Source organism: Schistocerca americana, chromosome 3, assembly GCF_021461395.2.
Source record: "Schistocerca americana isolate TAMUIC-IGC-003095 chromosome 3, iqSchAmer2.1, whole genome shotgun sequence".
In the NCBI taxonomy this organism is placed as follows: Eukaryota; Metazoa; Arthropoda; class Insecta; order Orthoptera; family Acrididae; genus Schistocerca; species Schistocerca americana.
Window position 1 is genome coordinate 108,321,401 of NC_060121.1, and position 18,068 is coordinate 108,339,468.

The 18,068-nt window shown below is 40.6% G+C and overlaps 1 protein-coding gene across 1 annotated transcript in view; it reads right to left on the minus strand.

The window, feature by feature from the left end:
* Window positions 1-18,068, minus strand: part of LOC124607027 (arylsulfatase B-like) — a 100,014-nt gene that overhangs the window by 70,119 nt on the left and 11,827 nt on the right. The window contains exons 2-3 of the mRNA XM_047139192.1: window positions 12,304-12,443; window positions 3,258-3,417 (exon numbers count right to left, since the gene is read on the minus strand). Coding sequence (XP_046995148.1) covers window positions 3,258-3,417; window positions 12,304-12,443 — 300 coding nt within the window. The remainder of the gene's footprint in view (window positions 1-3,257; window positions 3,418-12,303; window positions 12,444-18,068) is intronic.

Consider the following 18,068-nt stretch of genomic DNA (forward strand, 5'->3'; position numbering starts at 1 on the left):
CGGGCGGTCAAAATTTCTAAATCCTCTCAGAGGGTAACATAAACTTGTTTCACGGCAAGATAGTGTTGTAATGTCTGTGGGTGAACGCAACATATTAATCTCACTCCTGGCTTTTGTTCTATCAATACTTTGTCTACAAATCGAGAGATACTACTGAAAATTTTTCTCTAAGAAATTAGTGAGGTATGCAAAATATGTTACTAAATATGTTACTGACACATAGCAAGGTTTTAGCAACTCAGGAGTTAAGGCACGAATCCAGGAATTGCTGGGCATTCATGTAATAGGGTTAAGTTTAATGATAGCTTCATTCTTAATTTATACTACATGTCGTTTGTAGTTAGTCTTTATTCTTAAAGTGTTTTCAGACTTTCGTGTTATCGCCATATTCCAGTGTCTACTTGATAATTCTGATAGAGAAATAATAGACTGAATTCTGACCTTCGCTTCATGGAGAATAAATAAGGAATGTTTGCCAGATGTTCAATTTATGTAACTTAATTGTAGCTTCAGAATATATTTTAAAAGAAGCTTCATTCATTCTATTTGTTCTTATTGTTTTCATTCCTTTTTTACATTGTCTTCTTATGTATGTTTATTTCCGAAGAAACTTTTATACGTATATTAGGTGCCCTTACTTTCAGTTTTAGTTTAAGTGTAATTAGATCATTTTGTACGTTCTTGAGGGATTGTATTAAAGTATTATTAGCGTCATGTTCTAGATTAAACCCCTAAATGTATGGTGTGACAGTTGCTGACTGTTGTCCAGCTGGCACATATGCCCGTAATAGCTATTACGAGACCAGTTAAAGGCACTGTTGTATTTGTAACACGAGGGTTACTAGGCTGGAGAAGTTGAGGCCTGTAGATGACGTAGTGTAACGTCGAAACTGGTGGCCTAGAAATAAACCTATACAACGGAGATTGGTATTGTTTTTATTGAACATTGAACAGCCGTAGTCCCGTACTCCACCAGAATATGGAGTTATATCCATTTAGTTGGAATTTTGGTTTTTGATGTCTGCCTGGATTGAGAAGGTTAAGTTCCCCACTCTGACATCGAAAATAAGGGACGATGCGACGGATTGTATAGTGATGGGCATGTAGGTAAGCTCCGTATCACTCATTATCTGGTTGAAGGGGAATGGGAGAAAGCAGCTGCCGTAGCCGCAATGATTATATCTTTGTGGATAATGGGCTGTGGCGATGATGATGATGATGATGATGATGTTTAGTTTAGTTTAGTTTATGAGGCACTCAACTGCGCGGTCATCAGCGCCAGTACAAAGTTCCAATTTTTACATAGTCCATTTTCTTTGCGCAATCCAATCTAGTCACTCTCACAAATAAAGATGACGATGATGAATTGTTGAGGGCAACACAAGCACCTAATCCCCAGGCAGATAAAATCGCCAACACTGCCGAGAATCGAATCTGGGACCCCGTGATTCAGAGGCAGAAACGCATGGCCCTAGACCCAAGCTGCGGACATGGCGAAAGAGTGGTTGCGGTACATAGGGTCTGATCAGTCATAGTTCGTGAATGACTCTGGTCTCTGAGAGGTCAACACTTTATGGTGAGGCTGACGACAAAGTTAGAGAGAGTCAGCGCCGTTGGAAGGGTCAGTGTTGAGGGGAGCCGGAGGTGGTCAAATCCAATAAATTACGATTTTTTTTTTTTTTGCTACCGAAAATTAATAGGAACATTCCTCTTTAATGTAAACTTTGAATTATTGTTCTACTCGCCCTAGAAGTGGAGTTATTACCATTTTCCCCCACGCCTGCAGAGGAAATGGGCGGCCGCTGAATGCATCTAACACCCTCTCGTGACTTCCTGGCGAACTGCTTGGGATTTTCTCGGCCTGTTACGCATACAGCGCCTTATGTTACGCATACAGTGAGTGTGCAAGGGTTGGCTACATTGTTTTCTGTGACAAATATTACCCGTATTTCCTTACAGTTTACTCCTATTTTCCTCAGAATTTCGAACATCTTGCTCCATTTAATGTTGTCGTACACTTTTGTTCTGGTTACGATGCCACGTTTTAGTAACCGTGTATATAAGAAAAGGAAGAACGTAGGGAAAAGAAAATTAACACTAATACCAAGTTGCGATACTACAATGAATAAGAGCGCGGAACATCGTCTCTTTGCTGTTTACCGTTTCGAATTAGTTCTGTGTTGCGCCTGTTGTTGGTAGTATTATACTTCTTGTGTAAAGTGGGTAATACGCAGTATGTACAAGAATCAGGAGGGAACAATAAAACCAATTTTTCATGACTTAGCACAGCCAGAATTGTTACACAAATGTCTACACGGAAAGACGCAGAATCCCAATGAGAGCGTGAACAATTTGATTTGGAAAGTGATTCCTGAAAGGGTGTTTGTAAGCATAAAAACACTGCACTTTAGCATTTATGATGCTAGCAACCTACAACCAAGGGAACAGTGTGAAGTGTGAAGTTCTGAAGGCATTAGGATTTACAACTGGGGTGAACACTGTACGAGCACTAAGAAATATTGACAAAGAAAGGATAAGAGGAGCAGAAAGAAGAGAAAGGCATATGAAGTATGATGGAACAACAGGCCAGAAAAGAAGACAGAAGAGGAAGCTTTTGGAGGATGAAGAAGAAGACCCTGATAATCCATCCTATAGTCCAGGAATGTATTGAGAAACTTTGATAGCCATTTCCCGTAAATGAGCATTTTTCGAATATAAGGAACATTTTCTCAAAATCCACTCAAGCTAGAGAGATGAAATTTTTATGCAGCACTCCTAGTGGTCAAACTTACATTGTAACACAACCATTTGGCAATATGTTCAGTAATTTCATTTCAGTTTAATTATAAAGCAATTATTTGTAAAATAATTTGGGTCATTAATTAAAAAAATAATTGGAAGGAAACTAGAAAAGATACTCCAAAATCCCTCTGTCATAACCGCTATACTAAACCACTCTATATGTAAAAAAATTCAAATTTTTCTATTTGGTAGTTTATTCATAAATGTTCCTCAAACTTAGTGATTTTAACATGGACAGCATAGGCACCTCCGGCTCCCCCTAAAGGCTGCCGAAAGTGATCGGCTTCATTTAGGTACGTAAGTAACAGTTTTACCCGGTCTCTATTGGCCACTGGAAGAGCAAAAGGTTGCACGAGGGTGGGAGGACTGACAGTGGTACACGAAGCACCCTCCGCTACGCATCGTAAGGCGACTTGTGGAGTAAGTGTGTAGATGCAGATCTGGACTAGACGTACCTGTGCGAATGGGGTACTTCCCAGTCATGAGGGCGGCTCTCGACGGCGTGCACACGGGCTGTACATAGTGGCTGTTGAGTATGACGCCGTGGTAGGCCAAGGCGTCGATATTTGGCGTCGGGATCTGGTCCGACCCATGGAAGCTCACGTCGTTCCATCCCTGTGAAAAATAATTGCAAAAGTCCTTCAGTACTTCAGTTTATACCCAAATCTCTGTCGTGTTAATTTAAGACTTTCGGATCTAATTTCTCAACTGTTAGTATATCGACCTATAAAACTAAAATACAGTGGTACTGAGCATTTCACCATAATGTTTAGATTACTCATCGAAATTTAGGACCTACGGGACCTGTGATACATCTGTCCAGCCACCTTGTGTAAGTGGCCACAAAAATGTGTATTCCATCATCAGTAAATAACAATGGCAATAATAAAGGTAATGCATTCGTCTCCCTTTACTGTTTGAACTATTTCTTTTATCTCATCATTCATTTCTTCAATCTCTTTATCGTCTGCAATGGTAGTTGGCATATAAACTTGTACTATTGTGCTCGGTGTGAGCTTCTTGTCTATCTTGGCTACAATATTGCATTCGTTTTACATTTCATAATAACTTACCACCTTTTTTTTTATTTTCTTATTCATTATGAAGCCTACTGCTCCGTTACTCCCATTTTATTTTGTATTTATAACAATGTATTCGCATTACCAGAAGTCCTGTTACTTCCACCACCGAATTTCACTAATTCGCACTACATCTAACTTCAACCGATCCATTCCCCTTCTTACATTTTGTAATCTACCTTCTATATTAAGGGATGAAACATTCCTCGCTCCGATCCGTAGAATTTAAGTTGGTTGTTTGGGGAAGGAGACCAAACAGTGAGGTCATCGGTTGCATCGGATTAGGGAAAGACGGGGAAGGAAGTCGGCCGCGCCCTTTGAAAGGAACCATCCCGGCATTTGCCAGGAGCGATTTAGGGAAATCACGGAAAACCTAAGTCAGGATGGCCGGACGCGAGATTGAACCGTCGTCCTCCCGAATGCGAGTCCAGTGTCTAACCACTGCGTAGAATTTAAGTCTATTTAATATTGTGCAAAGTATTTTCTTCACTTCACTTTCGTCGAATGTGGGAAGTGACCACACTTTCCTACATGAACACTGGACCTTGCCGTCGGTGGAGTGGGTTGCGGGCCTCAACGATACAGATAATTTTACAGTAGGTGCAACCGCAACGGAGGGGTATCTGTTTAGGGGCCAGACAAATGTGTGGTTCCTGTCGAGGGGCAACAGCCTTTTCAGTAATGCACGTGCTGCACATGGGTGATTGACTGATGTGGCCTTGTAACATCAACCAAAAAAATCTTGTTGTGCTGGTACTGCTAACGGCTGAAAGCAAGGGGAAACTACAGCCGTAATTTTTCCGGACGGCATGCAGCTCTCCTGTGTTGTCAAATGATAACGGCGCCATCTTGAGTAAAATATTCCGGAGGTAAAATAGTCTCCCAATTCGAATTTCTGTGCTGGGACTACTCAGGAGGATGTCGTCACTAGGAGAAACAAAACTGTCATTCTACGGATCGGAGCGAGGAATGTTAGATCCCTTAATAGAAGAATGTAGGTTATAAAATTGAAAAAGGGAAATGGATCGTTTGAAGTTAGATGTAGTGCGAATTAGTGAAATTTGGTGGCGGGAGCAACAGGACTTCTGGTAAGGCGAATACATGGTTATAAATACAAAATCAATTGGGAGTAATATATGAGTAGACCTAATAATGAATGAGAAAATAAAAAAGTGAGTAAGTTACCATGAACTGCAAAGTGAACTCGTTATTGTAGGCACGACAGACACGTAGTTCACACCCAGCACAATAGCACAAGTTTATATGTCAACTACCATTGCAGACGATGAAGAGATTGAACAAATGAATGACGAGATAAAAGAAATAGTTCAAATAGTAAAGGGTGACGAAAACATAATAACTATGTAGGGCTGGAATTCGATAGAAGGAAAACGAAGAGAAGAAAAAATAGTAGGTGAATATTGACTGGGAGAAAGAAATGAAAGGGGAAGCTGCCTGGTAGAGTTTTTCACGGAGCGCAATTTAATCATCGCTAACACTTGGTTTAAGAGTCATAAAAGAAGGTTATATACCAGCAAAACACCTAGAGACGCCGGAAAGATTCAGATTGATTATCTAATGGTAAGACAGAGATTAAGTAACGAGATACTAAGCTGTACGAGATTTCCAGGGGCAGATGTGGATTACAACCTCAATTTATTCGTTACAAACTGTACATTAAAACTGAATAAATTGCAAAAAGTTAGGAAATTAAAGAGATGATAGCTGGATAAGTTGAAAGAACCAGAGGTTGCTAAGAGTTTCAGAGAGAGCACTACACAACGACTGACTAGAACAGGGGAAAGGAATACAGCAGAATAAGAATGGATAGCTTTATGACATGATATAACGAAGGCAGCAGAGGATCAAATAGATGAAAAGATAAAGCCTAATACAAATTCTTGGAAAACACTAGAGATACTGAATTTTATTGTTGAAAGGAGAAAATACAAAAATGCAACAAGTGAATCGGGGAAAAGGGAATGCAAAGATCTTAAAAATTTGATTCACAGGAAGTGCAAAACGGCTAAGCAAGAATGGCTATGGAACAAATGTAAGGATTTAGAAGAATATTTCAGTAGGGGAATGGTAGATTCAGCGTATATGAAAATTAAAGATGCCTTTAAAGAAAAGAGCGTCAGTTGTATGAATATCAAAGGCTTTGATGGAAAGCCGTACCTAAGCTCAAAAATGGAAAGGTGAAAGGTAGAAGGAGTTTATAAGGGTGTATGCAAGAGAAACGCTTTTGAAGGCAATATTAGAAAGGGAAGTGGACGTAGATGAAGATGAGATGGAATATGGGATAATAAAAGATGGATTTGACAGAGCTCTGAGAGATCTAAGTCGATACAAGGGAACAGACGATATTCTGTCAGTACTACTGATAGCCTTGGGAGAACCAGGCGTAATAAGATTCTTCCACCTGGTGTGCAAGATGTATGAGACAGAGAAATACCATAAGACTTCCAGAACAATGTAATAACTCCAATTACAGAGAAAGCAGTTGCTGGCAGGTGTGAAAGTTACCGAACTATCGGTTTAATAAGTCATGGCTGCAAAATATTAGCATAAATTCTTTACAGAAGAATGGAAAACTAGTAGAAGGCTACTTCGGGGAAGATCAGTATGAATTCCTGAGAAATGTAAGAACACACGAGGCGATACTGACCCTACGAATTATCTTAGATGACACGTTAAGGAAAGGCGAAGCTTCGTTTATGGCATTCGTAGGCTTTTGAAAGAGTTGACTGTTATAATCTCTTTGAAAATTTCAAGTCAGCAACGATAAACGAAACTGAGTAGCCTGGAGAAGAGTGAGAAAGGTTAACAGATGAGATTGAGGAAATAAATCAGAAACAGGCAAGGATGACAGTGTGACATACTGGTGCACTGAAGGTTAGGAAGAGAGAAACAGCTGGGTTATATCGAGAGGGAAGTTAAGCCGATGATTACAGATAAAATTCTACTTCCTGTTGAACGCAGAGTGATTCTGCATAAGTACTTTGTTCCGGTATCGTATAAATGATATTGAGAAAGAGCCGGAAAAAGATATAGTGTAGTGCCAAACCTACAGATCTTTGTTACGTTTCCCAAATACCTCGTTGAGCTGACTCCTTGATTAAGGCGTTGGACGCATATCCGTGAGGAATCTAATTTTCTGAGGTTCTCTTCTCCACCGGTGCAAAGAAAAGGAGAAGGAAACATCGCGGTAAATACCTTCTCGCTATGCATAGTATACAGTAAAATTGAGATACTTCGTTTATTTTGTTTTAACTGATATTTATATGAATGTTATATGTGTAAGACAATTCACGTCAATGTGATGTTTCATGTACTTTCACATCCAGACGGCTACTGACGGAGACAGCTGATCATTAGGGTAGAGCAGTTAAGTTTCTCCTGTATACCGATGGGCTGTGTATTTACGATGATAAATACTATACATTGTCTGGAGACCAATGGCGTGATCAACACTGATCTAGTGTAACTTAACTTCTGCAGCGAAGGCCGTGTTTACTATAAATTTGTATGAGTGTGTTAAACAGCCATTCATTGATTCATTCGTTGTTAGCCGCAGGCTCTGTCGAGTTGCTGAAGCCCCCGGGACCACTGGTAATTTGTTTTGGGATCGTCATACTTTCAGTGGTTTGATGTGGCCTGTCACGACATCCTCTGCTGAGGCACCATCTTCATCCAGCACTTATACCTAACGTTCTCAATTATTTGTTGCGAATTCTTCAATCTTTATCTCCCCATACCGTTTTTTACCCTCTAGTACAATGGATCCCAGCCTTCTTAGACGGTTACAGCTCAGTATAATCAGATATCATGTAGTAGCTTCCCACTGTTCCCCCCCCCCCCTCCCACGCGCACACCTTCGTCCTCGACGTCAGTACCTAATTAAACTTTGGAATGAACACATATTTTTCAGGTGACGAAAGACAGCAGATATTTAATTTTTTGAAGCCGTATTTTTAAATCAAGAAATAGTTGTTGTTGTTGGTTGTTTGGGGAAGGAGACCAGACAGCGTGGTCATCGGTCTCATCGGATTAGGGAAGGATGGGGAAGGAAGTCGACCGTGCCCTTTCAGAGGAACCATCCCGGCATTTGACTGGAATGATTTAGGGAAATCACGGAAAACCTAAATTAGGACGGCCGGACGCGGGATTGAACCGTCGTCCTCCCGAATGCGAAATCAAGAAATAAATAATCCTTGAGACAATAGTTTGTTACTGCCAAAAACCTTTTTTTATATTTGGTGTATATCATAATATATCATAAGTTAGGCTCCAACTCCATTGACTTCCCTGTTTGTCTTTCCACTGCTATTATAGCCTAAATTTTACTTTTGCCTCCATGAATCTTGAATATCACGCTTCTTTTTACATGCTGAGTTCGATTAGTGTGTGTAAGAATGAATGATGAATCAATTCCTAGTACATTGACTGCTACTCAGAAAAAGTAAGCTAAATATCCACACAAAAAGGCTAGACACTAGTTACAAAGCGCATTTCCTCTGAACCTAGCTACATTTTCTTTACCCAAACCCTGCACTCCCATTTAAAATCAACCAAGTGAAAATGCGTGCACTATACTGATTATTCGCAAATCACTTGATGTCTGCATTCATTACCTCTGAACTGATAGAAATTCACATCTGGCCATTGCCACCGATGATAGTAACTAACAATAATAACGCTACAATCGCCATTATGCAGATACTGTTGTTTTGCGTTGTCAATTAATTCGTTTATCTGTTTCAAAGTGTGAAAAGAAGCTCTTTTTTTGTCTATTTCAGGAACTACCTAGAACTTGGAGAAGGAATTTCCGCGAGAAGTTTAGCATTTATCACGTGTCTCACGTTTGCTGTTCTCGATGCACGGTACATTGCAACAAAGTATGTATGTAGGAGTCGATACGTGAAGAAGATAACGATCATATATTCATTCCACAAGCTACAGCCTTTACCGCATCGTGTAACGCATTAATGACAGTATTTTAAAAAAGTTATTTTTGGTCCTGTGTAATCAATATAAGAGTTTTATTATCCCTATGACAATAATGACGATCTCTAAAATCTAGTTTCGTGATTCAGACACAAGGCAACACTCTTGGTTTCTACAGCTCAAAAATTTTCAGCTTACCGCTTCACGGTTCTTAACTCCAACTTGCGAACCATTGCTTTATTAATATCGAAGTCATTCCTTGATAACTTACCACATGTCCTATCATACCGTCCCTTCGCCTTGTCTGTTTTTTCCGACTACCTCTATCCTGATCGATTCTTCGGAAAACATCATCATTTCTTAACTAACAATCCAATTTTCAGTATCCTTCCATGGCACTACATGTACCACATTATTTTTGACTTGTCAATTTCCTAAGCACCAGAATTAAATGTTTTTTTTTCAATGATGAGCAAACCTAAACGATCTTTTCCATTAGGCCACATGCAGATACAAATTAGGTTATGAGTTTGAGGGACCTATAACTTACTACGCGGCTGTAGATCATTTGGCCGTGTTGACGCAAGATCAAATTTAAAGAACCAGTTTTTAAATTTCGTAACGTTATTTTCCATTCCAATCATTTATTTACTAGTATTAGAGCTAATTTGAATCTAACATAAATATCTCGAAATTAGATTATTATAGTGTAATGTACCCAGTACTATCTGGCTTAGAAAGATAAAATTTGCAAGGCCTATTAATCATTTCATGACCTTCATATCAAAAGAATTCATTTAAACTGATGGCTCCTAGCCTATTGTGTTGCTAATTTATCTGTCTGACGAACAACGTAGCACATCAGATGCAGCTATTGATAGTTTTAGCGTTTGTACTAGTTATCCTGCGTTATCCGATAACTTTTACTGCAGACTGTAATTAATAGTTCTAAAACAACACGTAATAGACAGATAGCAGTGAGAGAGAGAGACAGAGGAAATGTAATTCCTTTTTAATATTTCGACTGTAAAAGGCTATAGAAATTGCCCGCACGTCGAAACAAAGACTTTTTCATTCGTCGTGAAAACCAATTACTCTCGGCGCTAAACCTAATACTAGCCAAACTACGTGGAGCACGATTCAAATGGTACGATAAAAGAAAACCAGCACTTAAGTTGACTTTGTATAGCAACTTGGAAAATAATGAAACAGTGTGTCCAATTTATCGGACGTACAGAAAAATAACTGCATTGATTGCTTCAATTAAGGAATGCTGTAAAAGTTACAACAGCGTTAACAATGCTATAATCCACTATTGTAGCACCGCAAGATGGTATCCATTTTCTTTTTGGACTCACGCACTAAAAGCGCATGTAGATGCGGTATCAGATCTCAGTACTCGGTAAGATCTTGCAATCCGCGTTCTATCTTCCAGATTTTAATTTTTCGTGTCGTTTGCACTGATTGATAAAGAGCAAAGAGCTGAGCACGATAACACCACGACAACTCGATTTTTACTCTCTTATTGTTTAGAGGTAGTACGAGAGCATTACGGCATGTTTGAGGTTTAGTAAGTTTACTGGATGCAGATCAAAAGAAAGTCTTGCTTAAGAATTTGTGGTACATTAAAATGTCTCTACTGGTACCACTTCAACTGTCTCATATGGACTCATGTAACGGTCTGTCCCAGCATTAGCGAATGATGGAAAAAGGTTTAAGCATCTATAGGGGAAGGTGCGTTAAAGTGGCCAGGGATGGAAAAGTGATCACCGCTTATGTTCTGTCCTGAACAGTGCTGCTACCTGCAGAGAAGGGGTCATACTACTTCACTGTGCAGCACCATTATTGTCAGTGAGTTTGACAGAAGAAGCTTCTTCCGATTTTTCTGATTTTCAGACTTCTGATGTGGAGAAAATCATTTCTATTATTCATGTTATCTTATTTATACTTAGACTCATCTTCTTTATAATTGCAATGTTTTAACAGAATCTTCCAAATATATTGTGTGGCCCCATTTCCCAACAGCTCATTTTAATTCTCTAACCCCAGTGAGTGATTGTTACTTCCATGTAGCACACATAATTTACAGTTTGATTCTAAATTCTTTTATATAGAAAGTTGTCATCCGCAATTCGGTCACTTTATGATGGGTTTGAATTAATTATTTAATTATAGGAAACCACCGCTGTTCTGTTACATTTGGCGTAGTACAAGAACCCGATTGAAAGATGTCTGCTTCATCTGCTTGATACTGTTTCATGCACTAGAACATCAAGGTGCATAGAAAATAGTCCGGAAGTCAGGGACACGAACATGGGATATTGTCGCAATAGAAAATGCGATTGAGGCGGTGAATAATCGTAACACGACGTTTTTTTGCAGAAGCAAAGCAATTAAATGTTCCTCACAATGTGCTGCAGAGAAAAGTTCTAGGAAAAAGTAGGGACGTACTACGTGACAACAAGATTACGAGAAGCTTAAGAAGTGAGTTCCATGAAGAACAAGAAGAACAATTTTTAAATATATTTTTAAAATGCAAAAGTGATTTTAGGGATGTACATAACTGGCCTGTGGAAATTAACATTCCAAGTGGTAGAGTGGAACGAAATACCACATCGTTTTCATATGAATAAACTAAATGGAAAAGTGGCGAGGCATCTCACATTAGGCGCTTAGGTAGGGAAACGTGATGACTGTGCAGGCCTTCAGAAACTGTAGATAGTTCTTCTTAAATACTTTCTGTTTTACTTTTAAAATACATAGTGTGATACACACCTTGTAATATGAAGATTTAGAATGCGGAAGCGGCAAGCTTTTGTGTTCACTTGAAATACCTAGTGTGATACCTTGTAAGATGAAGATTCGAAGTGCTGAGGTGGCAATCTTCTATCAGTAACCACGGTTTAGTGAAAATTCTATTTCCCTGAGAGTGACCACATTCCACGACCTTATTGGACCTGACTTTCTGAAACTAATGTTCGATTCCAACTTCTTGCCATAATTACCATACTGAGCGGGAGACTTGAGTATTGTTCGAGGATGGTCATAAGTAACAGAAAATAATCCCATTATATTTTTGTTGCAGCTAATATGATGCGAGACTCATGTTGGTCACTTCACAGAGACATAACCATGTCAGATGTCTTACCAAGAAAGAAACAAAATATTAATCAGAGGTCACGTGATATTAGTGTAAGAAAGAGGTGTTTTTTCTACAAACTTCAATAAATTATACGTGCTGCATAATTTTATAGTCACAATGTGGCGAAACTGTACTTGTTAGACAAAGACTGTGATCAGATATGGATCGCCTATCAAAAAGTAACAATTAATATTTTCGTTGATCTGTGTTATTGAAGAAAGCACATGAACAGCATTTGTAGTCTTAGTGGGGTAGCTGTTATACACACAAGTTGTTCAAAACTGGGGCTTGTTAAACGGTCAAAAATATTAAATCTGTTTCAGCAGCTGTTACCAGATCATCCCCAACGATGAAGATGATGTTGGGAGGTTTCGACGCGGAGTCACCTACGACTCTGGTACTGGCTTCCAGCACCACGAAGGCGACCACCCAAAGTGCAGCCAGTAGTTTGTCCATCTTCTTTTCACCAGACACTGCAACCATTACACAGATAGTATTACACAAATAATTATAACATATATCTACGTGTCAGTGTACAATTTCTGCTTCTGAGCCATTTGGTATGTTTTTGACGTGCGATCCTTGCATCAAATGCTCGGCGGCCGCTCGTATGTCGAGGAGGCGATTGTGCCGTTACCCCGCCAACATCAAAATGCTTGCAGTAGTCCCTGAGATTAGCCTTCACATACAGACAGAAAATCGCAGCGGAGGAACTGCAGTTCGTTATCGTTCAGCCAATATGCAATAAATATTTATGAATTATATTCACGAAACTGAAATTTATTATAGTTCAGTCAGTTTGCACTAAATATTTATGGAATATATAAACGAACTGTCCTCATGAATCAAAGTATTAGTGAGAACCTTAACACAATCACTATTCTAGTTCCGGGGATTAGCCTTCATAATCTTCGTATATCCATAATTGGAACGCACGATTTGGGACGTCAGCTGATATAATATATGTTGGAAAATGACAAAATTTCTCCAGCTCTATTAAGGTGTTGGTATTATTGACCACTAGTTCCGATGTTGTTAAAACACCGTAACTAGTTGTCAATAAAACCAACACCTTAATACAGCTTGAGGAATTTCGTCATTTTTTAACATATACATACAAATCTTGCGCTGTGAATGAGAAAAAGACGTATATCAATGTTTTCATATTTAATGGGTTAGGAACGGGACATGGTCAGAAGTGATCAAACAAGTGAGAAACCCATATTGTTGATTTTTTTTATTAACTGTCGCTTATAGAATGTGTTCAATACGAGTATGAGCACAGGAGACCTCGAAAGCACGCTGTATCCACCAAACGACGCTATCAACAGGTGCTCTCAGCGGTTCCGAGGCAATTTGAGTAATGTGTTCCGGTATACTGGCCAGGTGAAGACCGAAACTTTCCCTGGTAAACACTTACTTTTACGTATCCCAGACCCAAAAGCCACACATCAGGTAATCTAGCAGACCATGCACTGCAAAACGTCTGGACAAAACCCATTCGTGGAAGGTTGCATGAAGCAGATCCGTCACTGGGTGATGACATGAGGTGTTGCCCCATCTTGCATTAAAACACTTGTTTCCACGCAATTAACGTCGTACAAAACAGGAATCACATGTCGTACAAGGAGGTTTCCATAACGTACCGACGTCGTGGTACTCCTAAGAGATTCTCTGGGTGTATTCTCTAAAAAGAAGAATGGACTGAGAATAAAGGTGCTTGTGAGTCCTTACCACGCAATCATATACAGCGAGTGCAGTGGCGCTTTGTGCACAACACGTGGTATAATAGTAACCGAAATTCGACAGCTATGTTTATTCATTGCATCCTGTAGTGTCAAATGTGCCTCCTTATCCACAGAATTTAGCCCACAAGTCACATGTCATCAACATCAATTGGTGCCGGAAACCGAAGAGCAATTGCAGACCACTGCTGTGGATCAAGAGGTTTCAGTTTTTTTTTTTTTGTCTGGATGTCGTACAGGTACCAGTGCAACAGAGACCGCAAAACTTTCCGTACTGTTGACTGGACAATTCTTGTGACTTTGCACAATCTCTACTTGGGTGAAAGTGCTGCGTGGTCAGTAACAGCAACAACAACCTCATCAGTAACTTACAAAGTGATGGGACGCCTTCCTGGTGCACCACCAAGCTCACTGGTGTTTTCGAATTTCGTTATCACCATTTTAAATCCATTTTATGACATCGAGACTCTCCTCAAACCTTCCAACGCATGGTCTCCCCTGTCGGCAGCTATACTGTTCATTCACTTTATGGCTTATCAAATGGGAACGTGGATGGCATGGCGTCATACGGACAGTGTACAGCGCCAGATTTGTACCTGGTGCCCAAAGCTGGAACTAAATGGGTTCTGCATTAGCTCATTGGCATATCTACCAAGCTGCACTGACATACGACAGGGTATCCAGCTGTTAAGATATCCACAAACAAATGTAGTAATCGCACTGAAATTGCTCCGTGTAATTTGCGACGTTCGGCGGGCAACACTGCATTCTGTAACATCGTTTGATTCAACAGTGTGTGTGTGTGCCCGTGCTGACGGGCATATATTGTCTAACTGCATAATAAAGTTAGTGAGCAAAATGGAGACCGGTGGAACAGTGTTGGATCTTCACGATTGTTAGCCCCTCTCCTGCAAAGTCTGTTTGACGTATACGTCCGTAATGTTGAGTGACACGGAGCACATGCCGCAGAGCAGCGAAGAATGCCGCCTTGTATACATACAGGTTTACAGTTTTTAGGAAATGAATGTCAATGACAAATACAAACGCACTACATTTTGGCGTTGGTTTTGGCAATTTATTGCTCAGAGGCCAGGAATATAGCAGTACACATGTTTCAGTGATTAGGCATCGTTTCACCTCTGGTTGCGTAAATTGTCAGAAGACATGTTTGTAGTGTAATGAAAATCCCCTGTGACATGTGGAGTTTACATCAAAACGTTTCGGGAATCTGTGAACCAGTTGGACGATCTAGAACTTACCCTCGGCTGCTACCAACATGATGGCGCCACATGCCCCACGTTTCGAGTGACCATGGCTGAGGTAGAATTCTTTTTTCCGTCGGCAGAGTGATTTCGAAAGAAGTGTAGCCCCCAAGGTCACCTCATTTAACAACACCTGACTTTTTCTTGTGAGGTGGTCTAAAAGGCGAGGTCTACAGGAACAACCCACACAACTGCATCGATGATTCCAGCCGTAAATAGAAATATTTAAAAAGGTAGGAAGATTTTTCTGTTTAGCAAAAGTGACAAAAAGCAGATTACAGAGTACCTGATGGCTCAACACAAAAGTTTTGTCTCAAGTACAGATAGTCTTGAGGATCAGTGGACAAAGTTCAAAACCATCGTACAATATGCTTTAGATAAGTATGTGCCAAGCAAGATCGCAAGAGATGGAAAAGAGCCGCCGTCGTACAACAAACGAGTTAGAAAACTGCGGCGGAAGCAAAGGGAACTTCACAGCAAACATAAATATAGCCAAAGCCTTGCAGACAAACAAAAATTACGCGAAGCGAAATGTAGTGTGAGGAGGGTTATGTGAGAGGCGTTCAATGAATTCCAAAGTGAAGTTCTATGTACCGACTTGGCAGAAAATCCTAAGAAATTTTGGTTTTATGCCAAAGCGGTAGGTGGATCAAAACAAAATGTCCAGACACTCTGTGAACAAAATGGTACTAAAACAGCGGATGACAGACTAAAGGCCGAAATACTAAATGTCTTTTCCCAAAGCTGTTTCACAGAGGAAGACTGCACTGTAGTTCCTTCTCTAGATTGTCGCAAATGACAAAATGGTAGATATCGAAATAGACGATAGAGGGATAGAGAAACGATTAAAATCGCTCAAAACAGGAAAGGCCGCTGGGCCTGATGGGATACCAGTTCGATTTTACACAGAGTACGCGAAGGAACTTGCCCCCCTTCTTGCAGCGGTGTACCGTAGGTCTCTGGAAAAGCGTAGTGTTCCAAAGGATTGGAAAAGGACACAGTTCATCCCCGTTTTCAAGATGGGACGTCCAACAGATGGGCAGAACTATGGACCTATATCTCCAACGTCGATCAGTTGTAGAATTTTGGAACACGTATTATGTTCGAGTATAATGACTTTTCTTGAGACTAGAAATCTACTCTGTAGGAATCAGCATGGGTTTCGAAAAAGGACGGTCGTGTGAAACCCAGGTCGCGCTATTCGACCACGAGATTCAGAGGGCCATAGACACTGGTTCACAGGTAGGTGCCGTGTTTCTTGACTTCCGCAAGGAGTTCGATACAGTTACCCACAGTCGTTTAATGAACAAAGTAAGAGCATGTGGACTATCAGACCAATTGTGTGATTGGATTGAAGAGTTCCTGGATAACAGAACGCAGCCTGTCATTCTCAATGGAGAGAAGTCTTCCGAAGTAAGAGTGATTTCAGGTGTGCCGCAGGGAAGTGTCATAGGACCGTTGCTATTCACAATATACATAAATGACCTTGTGGATGACATCGGAAGTTCACTGAGGCTTTTTGCAGATGATGCTGTGGTATATCGAAAGGTTGTAACAATGGAAAATTGTACTGAAATGCAGGAGGATTTGCAACGAATTGACGCATAGTGCAATGAATGGCGATTCAATCTCAATGTAGACAAGCGTAATGTGCTGCGAATACACAGAAAGAGAGATCCTTTATGATTTAGCTACAAAATAGCAGGTCAGCAACTGGAAGCAGTTAATGCCATAAATTATCTGGGAGTACGCATTAGGAGTGATTTGAAATAGAATGATCATATAAAACTGATCGTCGGTAAAGCAGATGGCAGACTGAGATTCATTAGAAGAATCCTAAGGAAATGCAATCAGAAAACAAAGGTAGTAGGTTACAGTACGCTTGTTCACCCACTGCTTGAATACTGCTCAGCAGTGTGGGATCCGTACCAGATAGGGTGGATAGAAGAGATAGAGAAGATCCAACGGAGAGCGGCGCGCTTCGTTACAGGATCGTTTAGTAATTGCGAAAGCGTTACGGAGATGATAGATAAACTCCAGTGGAAGACTCTGCAGGAGAGACGCTCAGCAGCTCGGTACGCGCTTTTGTTAAAGTTTCGAGGACATAACTTCACCGAGGAGTCAAGCAGTATATTGCTCCCTCCTACGGATATCTCGCGGAGAGACCATGAGGATAAAATCAGAGAGATTAGGGCCCACACAGAGGCATACCGACAATCCTTCTTTCCACGAACAATACGAGACTGGAATAGAAGGGAGAACCGATAGAGGTACTCAGGGTACCCTCCGCCACACACCGTCATGTGGCTTGCGGAGTATGGATGTAGATGTAGATGTAGAACTTGGAAGACTCACGACAGAACATCATCGGTGAAATTCAGGCAGTGACACGAGAGATTCTGGCAGCAACAATAGGGAATCTGCAGCGTGTGTCAACTGTGTTGACAAGTAGAGGGCGGGCACTTCCAGAACCTTCTGTGATTCACATTCATTCCCCCATGAACAAGGTATGACATGTTCATTTCATTCCATTACCCGATTTTTCATGCAAAGCCACTAAGTGCATTTTAGGCAAATGATTGTCTGTTGGGCCTTTTTCGAGTGAGGCACCCAGTATAATTGCAGGTCACACTGTACCTCCATGAGCAACCGCCTGCTTAGATGGGTAGTAACGTGCTCGCCTCCCATGCAAGCGGGCCTGGGTTCTATTCCCAGAGAGGTTGGAGATTTTCTCCGCTCGTGGACTGGGTGCTGTGTTGTCCTCATCATCATTTCATCCTCATCACCGGCGCCCATTGTTGCGTCGACTGAAATAGGATTTGCACTTGGAGGTCGGACTTCCCAGAATGGGGCCTCCCGGCCAACGATGCCGTACGCTCATTTCCATTTACCTCCGTGAGCAGCTGCACAATATTGATAGCCAATCAGTACTTACTTTATGAATTTAAGGAAACGTCCAAAACCAAAATCCTGTCTTTGGGAAAAAAGTTTGCTGTTTTTTAACGTATTCTATCCAATTTCACATTTTTGAAATATGATCATGAGCATGTTTGTGAAAGTCTTGTAGAGATTTGAGAACTGTTCCTTTCAC